This window comes from Venturia canescens, chromosome 1, assembly GCF_019457755.1.
Source record: "Venturia canescens isolate UGA chromosome 1, ASM1945775v1, whole genome shotgun sequence".
In the NCBI taxonomy this organism is placed as follows: Eukaryota; Metazoa; Arthropoda; class Insecta; order Hymenoptera; family Ichneumonidae; genus Venturia; species Venturia canescens.
Window position 1 is genome coordinate 22316477 of NC_057421.1, and position 12445 is coordinate 22328921.

The 12445-nt window shown below is 36.4% G+C and overlaps 1 protein-coding gene across 6 annotated transcripts in view; it reads left to right on the plus strand.

The window, feature by feature from the left end:
* Positions 1 to 12445, plus strand: part of per (period) — a 35845-nt gene that overhangs the window by 4596 nt on the left and 18804 nt on the right. For 5 of the 6 annotated variants that reach the window (XR_006262801.1, XR_006262800.1, XM_043433264.1 and 2 more), the window contains exons 2-3: positions 3633 to 3719; positions 11306 to 11508. Coding sequence is in view for 3 of the 6 variants with exons in the window: in XM_043433264.1 (XP_043289199.1) it covers positions 3633 to 3719; positions 11306 to 11508 (290 nt within the window). In the remaining 3 variants the exon portion in view is untranslated. Of the gene's footprint in view, positions 1 to 3632; positions 3720 to 11305; positions 11509 to 12445 lie in introns of those variants that run through there. The other variant, XM_043433265.1, reaches the window with a different exon arrangement.

Below are 12445 nucleotides of genomic sequence, written 5' to 3' on the forward strand. Positions count from 1 at the left end.
CGAGAGATAAACTGCTTTAACACATCGAAATATCAATATGAAGCCGGCGTTTCGGGTCGAGTTGGCGCGGTGTGAAAACGTGCTTTAGTTATCGCAAAAGAAGAGTGAGAACACATTAGTTTTTTATACTCCAAACGTTGCATTCTTTCAGAGGGAAGCTAATATGATGTCTTAAGGTGTTGGGTGCTGGATTCATTGCTAAATATTCCTAATTTTATCACCCCAAGTACCTGGTGCTGCGCGCACCCGAAATTCAAAAATCCGTATTTCCCAATAAAAAAACTAAAATGTCACAATGGATTCGTAAAATATAAAGTATTTTGAGATCAAATTAACGAAGGGAATAATTTTCCTTCAACCTGAAATTGGCCTCGGTCTGAGGCGAGGGTTAAAAACCACCGAATCAGCCGGCACACTTTATAATTTAACTTCGAATTTGACGACGCTTCGAAAATTGCGATGTCGTTGAAAGTGACGATTTAACAAAGTTTGATCGACGTACATAGTGATGCTGAAATGAGTCACGGGGCTTCGAACGTGAATCGAGGCGAGAGGCCTTACTTAACCAATGTTTTTACTTAACCGATCGGTGCTACCACTGGGTAGGATATGTATAGATAACATTGAGTAGGAAATGACCTGGGGAGTGTCACGTGTGCATAAAATACGTCTATATTGTCGGGAAGATACGTGAGCAATTATATTAATTTTTTCAACTCGTCACAATGAATTGCAGACGAAAATTAAATTTTCATTCCGACTTTTCGTAGGTCCCTCAAATGTCCAAATAAGTTAATTGAGCGCTGTTTGATATACTGGTCGTAAATCATTTCAAAAGTAGAGTTAAGGAGGTTGAAGCGTATCTTATGTTAAAACTATTTTCCAACTTTGCACATTAAAATTTTTTAAACAGAAAGCTTAAGACAGTATTAAACTTCTGGCGGGATATGCCGATGATTCACCGTCGTGAAATTGAGATATTTATTGTTGAAGTTAGCAATTTTTTGAAAGCTTCCATAAGAGCCCATGTTAAACCTTGTCATTTTCAACAAAGAATATCTCGATTACCAGGCGTTGAAACCTCTCCAAATTTTTCACACATAATTAAGCGCTGTTCAAGAAGATTCAAGTAAATTTTCAATTCATTAATTTGGAATAATAAAATCTAATGTATTTTTCGTATGATGTCCTATATATATCGCTTCAACTTCCTTAAGCTCAAGGGCTTTGTAATATTTTTCAACGAACCAAATGAAGATACAACTGTGAAATTCTTATGGCGCACATTCATTTTTACTTTGAGCACGATTTGTCTATTTCCAAAGCCCGAAAACGTCGCCCATTGAAGGAGTACGCTGCAGCTTAGCCGGTCATTCTCAGAAAAAATGTTCTTCCGGTTACCGGGCGATTGCGGGTGTTCGGCTGATCCGAAACGGAAAAATTTATTGGTCTTTCAATCTCAAAAGTTTGCACTAGTCTCGGAAGGAGAATCATCGTGAAATAATGAAAAACCAATTTTCGGCAACTCGTTGAACAATTATGAAAAGTTATGCGTCATTGGGATTGCAATTGAGAACCTTTTCCCCTTTCGAAATTGGTTATTAATGACGGTACTTCCTTCGAAATTCGATGTTAATTAACTCATAACGCTATTTCACTTCGAGCGTCCACAAATTTTTCACTAAATCAACAAACCATAAGAAATGGTACGAGGACACATGACTTCACCGTATGTGAAGTATTCCATCCCAATTCGACGGACTTTATCCCGGACCCGTGTCAATTTCATTGGCAGAATAACAACCGTTCTCTCTACTCAAAAACAGCGCTGCTCCAAACGGCCCTACTCTCAAATTTGCAGAATCAATACAATGCACTTTTGTCTCCACTTTTGTCATTAATAATCCGTGCTATCCGCTTAGACATGTTGAAGAGCTGAGACGTTATTCATGCACAAAATAAAACTCTTTAGAGTGCAAATGTTATCGAGTAGATTTATAACAGTTGAGTTATGCTGCAGCAAATCAACAATTCTACTCTCAGTAAATGTACTCAACAACAGTTCTCCTCTAAATGCATGTTTAAAAAGCGGAGTTTTTATCGAGTAGAGCTGCGACGAGTATAGTTATAAAAATAGCTACGTAGGGAACGTCCACCCCCCTTAACATATCTATTCCAGTGTGATATTTAATCACCGATATCTCTACTCACGATGATTTCAAAACATATCTCATCGTGAGTAGAGATATCGAAGAGCATTGATTGTATACATGAGTAGATGTAAAGCTGTTGTGAATTTCGGAGTAAAGATTTTAGAAGCAGAGTCGTTTTCGAGTAGAGGCGTACAGAAGATAGCTTTTATTCTGCCATTTAATTTATTTTTTTAGACGATTATCTTGAGTAAAAAAACGCTCTTTTTTAAGATTTTTACGAAAATGGTCGATATAAAAATAATGGATCGAATTCGCAGGGGTCGGGGGGAAAAAGTTTGTCGAATTGTTTTACTCCACCCTCGGAATCAATCAGCAGTTAATACATGGTGAAAGTGATAGTTATTGACCTTCTCTTATTTCCTCTTGCACAGTCACGTTTAGCGAACATGTGACGCACTCGTTATTTTTTCTTAGCTGCAAGGATTATGGATTTCTTGTATGGTGAATGGAAGTTGTAGGAGCAGATTCGACTGCGAGAAGTGGACTTTCGCTCGTTGTGGGCTCATTTGGTTGAGTCGTCGTCAGTCGAGTCCGGTCATTGGGCCTTAACGAGCGTATCTTGTGTGCCTTTGAGCTTGTGCGATTTCGGTATTCATTGGAAATATAAAAAATTCGCTACTGGCTTTAATAGAAATTTTGAACGAAGAATCTCTGTGTCTATGACAGCATAAGAGTGAAATTATCCCGTCGAAAAACTTGCCATAAACAGAAATATTCATTTCTAACGTAAATTCACCGCGATTATTTACCATCATATTTAATCGGCAATATTATTTTGGAAGCAGGTCGAAAAATGGGGGATAATTGTGGCGTGGATCGGGCAACGAGTCGACGAGTCGACACGACTCCCAAATGTCAATGAAACGGAAGATCTTTTTGCATCAGTAATGATTTGGAAATTATGGGAAATTGATGTGCGTTTCCGTTGAAAGTGGCGACAACCTTGCTGCAGTTTTTTTTTTCAAGAACGAATCGTTCTCTCAAATTGAGATTCAGAAAAAGGAGCTTTTTCCTTCATTTCAGAAAAAATGTTTCTTAAATTTATCATTTTTTTTCATTCTTTCTTTTTTCTTAAATTCACTTTTCGTTTTTTCTTAAATAATTCGAGAAACGATACGAACAACATCGCACATAAAATGGTCCGTAGAGCATTGGATTGATCTCGAGAAATGAGTGTTTGTATCGTGCATTGAAATATGACAATTGAGTCGATTCATATTCGTTTTGCGGCCAGTGAGAACATCCCATACATTTTTCCCGCAAAGACTTACCGTTTCGTGAAAGAAAAAAGTACATTTTCCTCTTTTCGCTGGAGAACAAGGTCGAACTTTTTTGTATCCGAAAACGTCTTTCTGCTTTTTAGTTATTATTATTATTAACTCTCGCACTCTGAATTTTGTTCTTTTCTTATGTTTACAGTAGCGGCAGCTCGTTGTCGCGGAGAAACACGAATCAGTCCGAGAGCAGCGGTTACTGTGGTGGACACCCTTTGACGTGTGACTCGAGGTAAGCGATCCCGATGAAAATAAGAAAAATCCGTTAAAAACATGAATTACTAGAAAAATTTAACGTGCCTGGAAAATTTTCATTGAACTATCCAATATTCTTCAAGCCCCTTTTCTCACGAGTTTCACTAGCATTCTCAGTCAATTCTCAAATGAGTGGAAAGACCCTCACTCGAGAATTCATTCACGGTAATCCAAGCAAATTTATTATGAAAAATTATTCAGTCTTCGATCGGTTATGGCACATTAAAACTCATTCCAACGGAATGAGATACTCCCAATTTCCTGGAGAATCTCCTTATTGGTCTAAAAATATAATTACTACTTTGAAAAAGAAATTTTACAATAAAGGAGGTTTCGAGTAACACATTACAGTTCGAGCCCATTTTTTAACACAAGCTCGATAGGCTTATTTCGGTTTTGTTGAAACGCTTCAAAAAGTGGGGGATTTATGATCGTGTAATGTCGATGGTTCAATCACGTTAATTACGTCTGTTGAACGAGCCTGCTTACGAAGTATGCATGATCGGTTACGGGCACAAAGAAGTCGGTAACAATAATAAAATTATATGTGTTATGGATGAAGCAACGTTCGTTAAAATAACCGATATTAACTCGGTATAGGACGAATACGTTTCCATTACAATGCAATCGCCTTTTGTCGAATTTGTATTTCACTGCTACACAAAGCTGTACGAATGTCGATGAATCAATTATGCGCAGCAGGGTACATTAAGGTCGATCCCCTGCGACAGCCCCAACCAATATTAAAAGGGTTGATAATTCGTTCGGATCGTAATCAATGACTTTGTAAAGAGCCTATATACGTACTCGGTGCCAGCAGATATAGTACACATATCATTTGCTTTCGTAAAATTTATTCTAAAAGTATTTTTGATCTGACATCGCGCGTAAATTTTTTGACGGAACTATCCGGGCTACGCTTCAACACACAGAAAAGGTTGCCTATACAGACGACATTCGCTTGTTCGCTTGTAAAATATATCATATGCAGCCTAAACCTTCGTACTTCTCGAGACTATATCTGTCAAACTAGATGGTCAATCGCCTTGATTTTTTTTCACAATATCTGTGATATCCTGCTCTAGATCCTCCTCGCTTTTTATAAACTTCCTAATTTTAGTACTAGCGGTAGAATTAATAATGCGCTGTTTGCCTATGCAAGGTCCATATGTTACGTGTTAATTGAGTCAACTTCAATTACATATATCTCGGGTTCGGGATGGTGAAACTTGTTAAAATTTTATAGAGGTGTTGTTCATATGTTAAACAATACGTATGCCAAATTTAAATAATTTTCCAATTTAACTGTCTCGTGGAGGAACCACCTTAATTACATCATTCGCATATTGGACGAGAATCGCAGTCGATGTCAAGTTTTTTGTGAGGTTTGCACCTATACAGACTTGGCTATAGGTATGAGACACATTGGGGGTTTTATTCGTCGGAGAAAAGACAGAATATTTTTGCAAAGTTTCGATTCTACCAAGGGGTTTTTAGAGCGGACAGTTTTAGCTTTATTTTGATATTTATTCGTATTTCTGTAATTTTCGTTGCGCCTGGTACGTCATTCTTAACCCTAGAACGCATGACTGGGGTGTGAGCACACCCCACGCGAACTTCAAACTACGCTCCCGTCCTAACAAGCGACATTATCGACTGATTATCGACGGATTTTTTAATATATAAATTCAATTGAAATTAGTTTTATCGTACATCATTCTTTTCGTTATAAAAAAAAACGAAGAAAATGGTGTAGGATAAAGTCAGTGTAGCATCGTAGGACCGGATTTATAAGCAGAAAAAGAGTGGGGTGCGTTCAAACCCCGGTCATGAGGTTGAGGGTATGAAAAAAGGCACATGAGGTGTAGGGCTAATGTTGGATATTCACGATTTTCTCACTTTATAAATGGGCTTGTTATAGAATTTGAAAACTTAGCGATCTTACAATTGACTGATTGGATATTTGACATCGTGAGCTTCCATTTCGTTTTCGCAACATGCTTTTTAAGCTTTTTTCCAGAGTTGTGTGATTTTTTTTTCTTGAAATCTAACGAGTTTTCTAAAAGTCGGCATAGTAAGTCGCAACATGAAAACTGCGGGGTTTCACAGTTTTTGAAAAATTTGAAAATCCGTTTGAAAATTTTGAACCAAATTAAAAGGCTCTGAGTTAAAAAGAGGGACATTCGTGTCTGACTTGAAAGATCAACTTCAAAAGTTGCGAAAAACTTGAATTAGCAAAATTTTGAAGTAGTGTAAACATTCGAAAAAGTAAAGACAAAAAAATAACTCCGTGTTCTACCAAAAACTGGAATTCCGTTGTGAATTGTAGCGCAGAAAATAATGGGACGTCGGTGAGAATCGTTACATTCGTTACGATATTCTTCAATCCCTTTCCCTTCATTAAGCACGATGCGCCTGCATACTCTTCGCGTTATGTTCGAAGAGGAAACTTTTCTACGATGCAAAGAGTCGGTGAGAGATCGACCAGTCCGCGATATACATATATAGGGAAAACTAATAGCCTTATAAACATTCCCGGTCGGCGAGAAGCACGTGTATGTCCGCGTGCCACCTCGTTTCGCGATAAAAGACGTCTCCTCTCTCACTTTGTACGATGCAGTCTCGCCGTCACCATTTATATATGCGGAGAAAATACATATATACGAGAGCCAGCATAGCAAGTACAGATCGCGGCGCGGTGACCGCGGTTACGATCTGCATGAACCTTGAAAGCTTGTCTCACTTGCTCCCAACACGACTGTCATGTTATCTCTTTTACCTTACGGTTAGTACTCGATTGTGAAAAGCGTTATTTCCGCTCGGGAATTTTGTCCTTCGAATCATTCATATACGAAAGAAATCAATGTTTTTCGCACGTTGAGGTTCGGTAAGACAGGCCGGTGCTCCAAGTTCAGCATTCCTTTTTGTTTTATTTTCATATTAAAAATTAGGTTTTACAATGGTTTTTATTGATTTTTCAACTGTGTCGAATTTGCATATATTTATATATTTTAATAGTTTAATGAAAATATTGATTTGTGGAATCGATGTTATAGTTTATATTTAAAATTTAATTTGAATAAAGTATAATTTTAATTTTTTCAATTGAATTAATTTTAAAAATGTTTAATTTATGATTTTTAATTTGTTTCTTTATTTAATATTATTTATAGCTTTTAATTCGCATTCTTCACGATCGTCTACTCCCTGCTTGCACAAACGAAACACTTAATGCGTGAACGACATAAATCAATTTATCCATAAATATATGCCAGTTCAAATAAATCGTCTCAGAATGTTTAAGAAATCAAATTTGAATACGGAAAGGAGAGAGCGCCACTTCTAATTTAGTTTTTTAATGCGTTCGGTCACATGGAGAAGACACAGAAAATCTTTGCGACCGCTGCACCAAAAATGGACCATTCCATTGTTTTTTACTTCGTGTTGTACTTCGCTCGAATAACGAGACGCAACGAATCGTCAGCAGGTTCTCACGCGGTCGGTATATTGATGCTTGATTAAAGTCCATTCCGAAAAAGAAAAAAAAACAATCGATTTTCTTCAATCTAAAGGAGTGATGATCGAATGAATAATCGATTATCAATGAATCGTATTCCATTTGAGTCAGCCCATTCAAACATTGAATACGAGCCAAAAAATACAGGATTTCGTTGAACCAAACGACACGAATTTCAGCAGTATTGCAACTGAAAAGCTCACAGCATTTATTCGGTGATGTAACAAGAAACTATCGAATCTTATTCATGCGTCAAATTCAACCTAGTAAGTCGCAAAATTTTCGTTAAAAGTTTTTTCATTTAAAAATGAATGCTTAGTTCAAGAATAATTATCAACAACGACTGAATAAGCCATCATTCAATTCCACCTTAACGCATGTACGTATTTAAAAAAAAAGTGCATTCTCGTGCGCATAAAAATTGAAAAGTTTCAAACTTTTGCGATAAATGTTTGCAAGCGTGAGAATCGAATGTGGGCCTGACGTAACGGGCTTAAGACGATGCCACGGTCGAAGTCACGTTTGGCTTGTTTCCTTTCTCCAATCGATAGAGCTTCTTTAATGACATAACGCGAGAAAGAGAGGTGGATAGAGGAGCGGCGGGGGGGGGGGGGAGGAGACATCTGTATCAATGTCTATGAGATTTAATTGTTGTGTGGGCTTATCGTGTTGGATAATAATTCGTTCGGGTATAAACATTTTCAACGAAGGCTGCATCACGGTACACATGTCCGTGAACGTTTTACAGCAAGATCCGCATGTGTTGCGTCAATGGAAACGAGGCACATGGCGAGTCACGAGGTTTGACAGAAAAAAAAAAAATTAACAAATAGATCGAGGAAAAGAAAGAAAAGAGAACTCCGACTCAATGGAGTCGCCCGAGTCATATTACAGGCTTGCAAAAGCTATAAATAATCATCCATTTTTCTGTCCGTAATCGAATTTATATTCTTATCACTTTACTACGAATAGGGTATTTAAAACACCATGTAAAAAAATATATAAAAATGCATGTTTATGATAGATTTCGTAAAAAGTAAACGAGAAAGGTCAATATTTATTTATAAAAATGCAATGTAAATTTTATAATTCAATTTTAAAAATCGTCCTTTTTCATCTGTTTTTCAAATGTCTAAAACGCCATCCGCCATATTGGATTCCAACGTGATCACTCCGATTGTAAACAATCTGGATTCTTATCGTGCGTTCTGTATTATTTTGAAGTTTTACAAGTTATTATGCACGTTTGTGGACTTTTATCATTAATTTTATTAAAATCGCATCATGGAAGACGGTTTTGTGAAAGCAAAAAGTACAAATCTACCAATGACAAATATGTCGATGGTGGCGATGAATCCACAATTTTTGTGGCACTTTTACACTTCTATTATCGCATTCAGGCACGAGACACCAATGATATACTCTGTTATAACTCATTATATTCACAAATCTTGTTACTTGGTCTCTCGCAATCGTATTGTTTCAAACCGAAACAACAAGGCGGCTAGCGTTTCCGCGCGAAAATTAAAAATTATAAATAAATAATAGTTTTTAAGACACTTTGCGGTCTTATAAATATTAAATAAAAATTCCACTGGTTTATTACGATCCCAGGATTATTTTGAAACAGTTTTCAAATAAGGTGTGTAATAACCCTATTCTTCGATTTTCAGTTTATTCGATTGTGAAATTGAGATTAAAAGAGTGTTTCGATTTACAAATTGCGGAAGAGTCGTTAATACCGTCGTGTGCAATTTAAAAACGGTCGCTCTATTTTTGTCCACTTTCGTAGTTGTTCACAGTCGTGTATGCTCTCGCGTTTGAAAAAACGTGAGTTTTTCACATCGTTACGTATATTGGACACGGAGAAACAGCACAGCTGCACGCGCAGATTTCTTCCGCAACTGTTGCGACGTACAAACGTGTCTTTCAGTTATGAAATCCCAGAGACCAAAACGGAGATGTTGTCGATGGATGGTTGAGTACACGAGTCCGAAAATTGTACAGTATTGAATAGGCAATATTTTTGGGACAACTTGTTCCATATTTTTGCAATAAAATGAATTTGAACTTAGTTTCACCTCCTTAAAAGTCAAATTTTCAATCAACCGAATAAAAAAATACCCTCGAACACCGCTGTTCGCTTTATTCAACGAAAGTGTAAACTCTGCGAGCAAACAAAGTTCAGGGGCAGGAGTTTAGGAAAATTATTGCATTGTATTGATTGTGTAAGTGCAGGACACTTAGCCTCGTACTTTTTGGGCGTAATGGAACGATAACAGGAGAGACACTCAATACAGTATACAGAATTTACAGAATGTTCAAAATAACCACGATCGCGATATAAAATTCACCGAACATAATCACCGATTGACCAGCTAAAAAGAAGATCATGCGTTACTGAGTGATTTGCTCTTTTCATGATCAAATAAACGATTAAAATTTATTCCTGCAATTGATCAAATTATGTGTAAAACTTAATTGTTGAAATTGATCAATTTTCAATATAATGATAACGGTTTAAATACTTTCGTAGTAACCAAAATGTGACAACAACCATTTTCTATTTTTTAAGCATATCTGTATTTAAACCAGCTGGCTCGTGGTGTTGTCAAACCTTCTACGGTTTGTGTCATTATTACTCGTTAACCTCAAATAAGTGTTTTTCTTTTTCCATTCCCAAGTGATTTTCACCGGTAACAAGGCTTTCTCAAGTCGTCATTGGTATCTCAAAACATATTATTTTCTTATTCTCGTTTTTGGCTCTCTAAAGTTGGGAGGATCCTCTTTCATTAATGAGATCATGCCCATCACACGAGCTTTGAACAACTGAATTTTTTGTCATGATAAGGGATTGGTGCTATTATATTCTCTCAAAATTTATAGATTTAAAAATTAACATAACTAATCAATTAGTCCGTTGTAATTATTAATTATATAAAAAAAATATCATTATTAGTAAAAATTTGACTAGTTAACTTTTTGATTTGGCAACTTTGTTGTTGGTGGAGAGATATATCTACCTTGCCAACGGTAAACTGATAGCTTGTCACTCACATATGACTTGATACACATAACCAACAATTTATTTGAATTTGAGGTTACGTCATTATTTGTGATTACAAATATTTTTGTTATCACAATATTTGTATAAATATGAACACAAAACATTTTTCTATTAATTATACCGAGAAAGTATACACGCCTGTACAGTACCGATACACTAATGTAAGCACATCACAACTAAACACGATATACGTCGATATACATATATATAAACAGCTGATAGAGCGGTGTTGCCGATGTCGTACCGAACCTAGTATTCAACGATTCATCGATCGTGAGCGATAATCGTAGTTAATTTATGATTTCATTCTTAAAGTTTCGGTGACCTGATATTTTTATAACGCCATTAACAAGATAAATGTTCAACGAATACGTATATGATTTAATTTTTTTTTTTCCAGCATTTACGATCCCTTAAATTTGATTGAAAAATCACGATCCATTTACTGCCACTACGATGTCCAATTTTTAATACTTATTTTCTTGCTTAAATGTTCGGTAATCTCCCCTCAATTTTTTTTACCGTAATTTTCGAACATTTTTCTATGCTGTGTAAAAAAATCAGATTTTTCTGCAGATTTTTAAATAGTGGCCATGATCTCATTAAATCCAAACGGTCGCACAGAAAGTGTGCTTGTCCTAGGAGCATAACCCTCCAAAAAATGTGATTTTCGTTAATTGTTTTCTCGACAACTGGACGGTAGATCGTACAATAATTCTGGGAATAGATGCTTGCTGTATGTTTCTCGAATATTTCCGAATTTTAACTATTAAAGTTGGCATTTCGATTTCCATTCGCGTGAACTTCCTCAACAGTCTTGAAATAATCGCTAATAATATGAATCGAAGGCAACCGAACAAACGCTCATGAAAGCAAAAAAAAGTGAGTGAGAGCGAGAGAAACGTAGGGCACGCATGTGAATAAAGAAATGAAAAAAATTCTGATCTAATGCTCGTGAAAAATTCTGTGAAAATTGCAGTAATTACGCCTTACCGCAACCGATCAGCAGGCACAACCAGAAAGAGCATAAAAAGAAGAAATCAAAAACATCAACGACGAAGAACATCGGTAACGTCGGTACTGAATTCAGATCGCAGATTAATTCTGAAAAACAAAACGACGTGGGAACATACGATTCGTACGGCACTTCTTCCGATTTTGCTACTAATAGTAAAAAAGCAGGTTAGTCAGAGGATTTTCAATTTTTTATTTATAAAGCAGCACGCCCCTCCTCTTCCAACAACTCCACTGTTTCCTTCACAGCTAAACAAGCGAGAGGCACCGCTGTGACAGAGAGTAACAAAATCTATGACATTTGAAAACAATTGATAAGTAATTTACATTGAATTGAATGGCTTGCTTGAAAAAAAAAAAAAAAACAAAAAAAAACATGATGCAACGATTTATTGATGGTTCTAACGAAAATGCGAATTAATATGCTTGTGTAGCGAGAAATAGTGAAAAGGAGACGCGCTTATTGCGGTTCCAACGATTTACTGAAAATGTACATAAAAAACCGAACATCAACCAAACTTTTCGGACGATTCGACCGGGTGAGCTCGTTGGCCCTTATTATTTTTAGGTATTTCTCTCGTTAACCAAGATAATAAGTAATATTTTGGGCAATGAATGTCAAGCAATGCGGTTATGAGTGAAACGTCTAAAAATATAGCTTTTTAGCTATTTCGTCGACTGCTGACGGTTACAATGAGGTCTGACGACCAACCTAACTTTCAGTTTCAGCATCCTCCGGTATATATAACAATGGGAATGAAACATCGCCTTTGTAACGGTACATCATTTTTGAAATCAATATCGAATAATATTTTAAGAGTAGAAAGGAATAATGCAAACAAGCTTCCGGTCAAACGTGCTCTGAAAATTTCCAGTGTTGTTAACTTTTTATCTGACTCGATGTTCTCAGATCCGTGAACCTTCGGACATTTTTGTGTCTTTTTTTAAGGTAGTTCATGCACGAAACGCTTTTATTAAGGCTTGAAATTTACACATAATTTAAATGGGTAGTCGACTGAAACGCAGATCAAATTTTAAAGGGTTCGTCTAATTGGCTGTTTAGATAAACGCGTTTAAGTATGAAGAAAAATACACTATGCGTAAA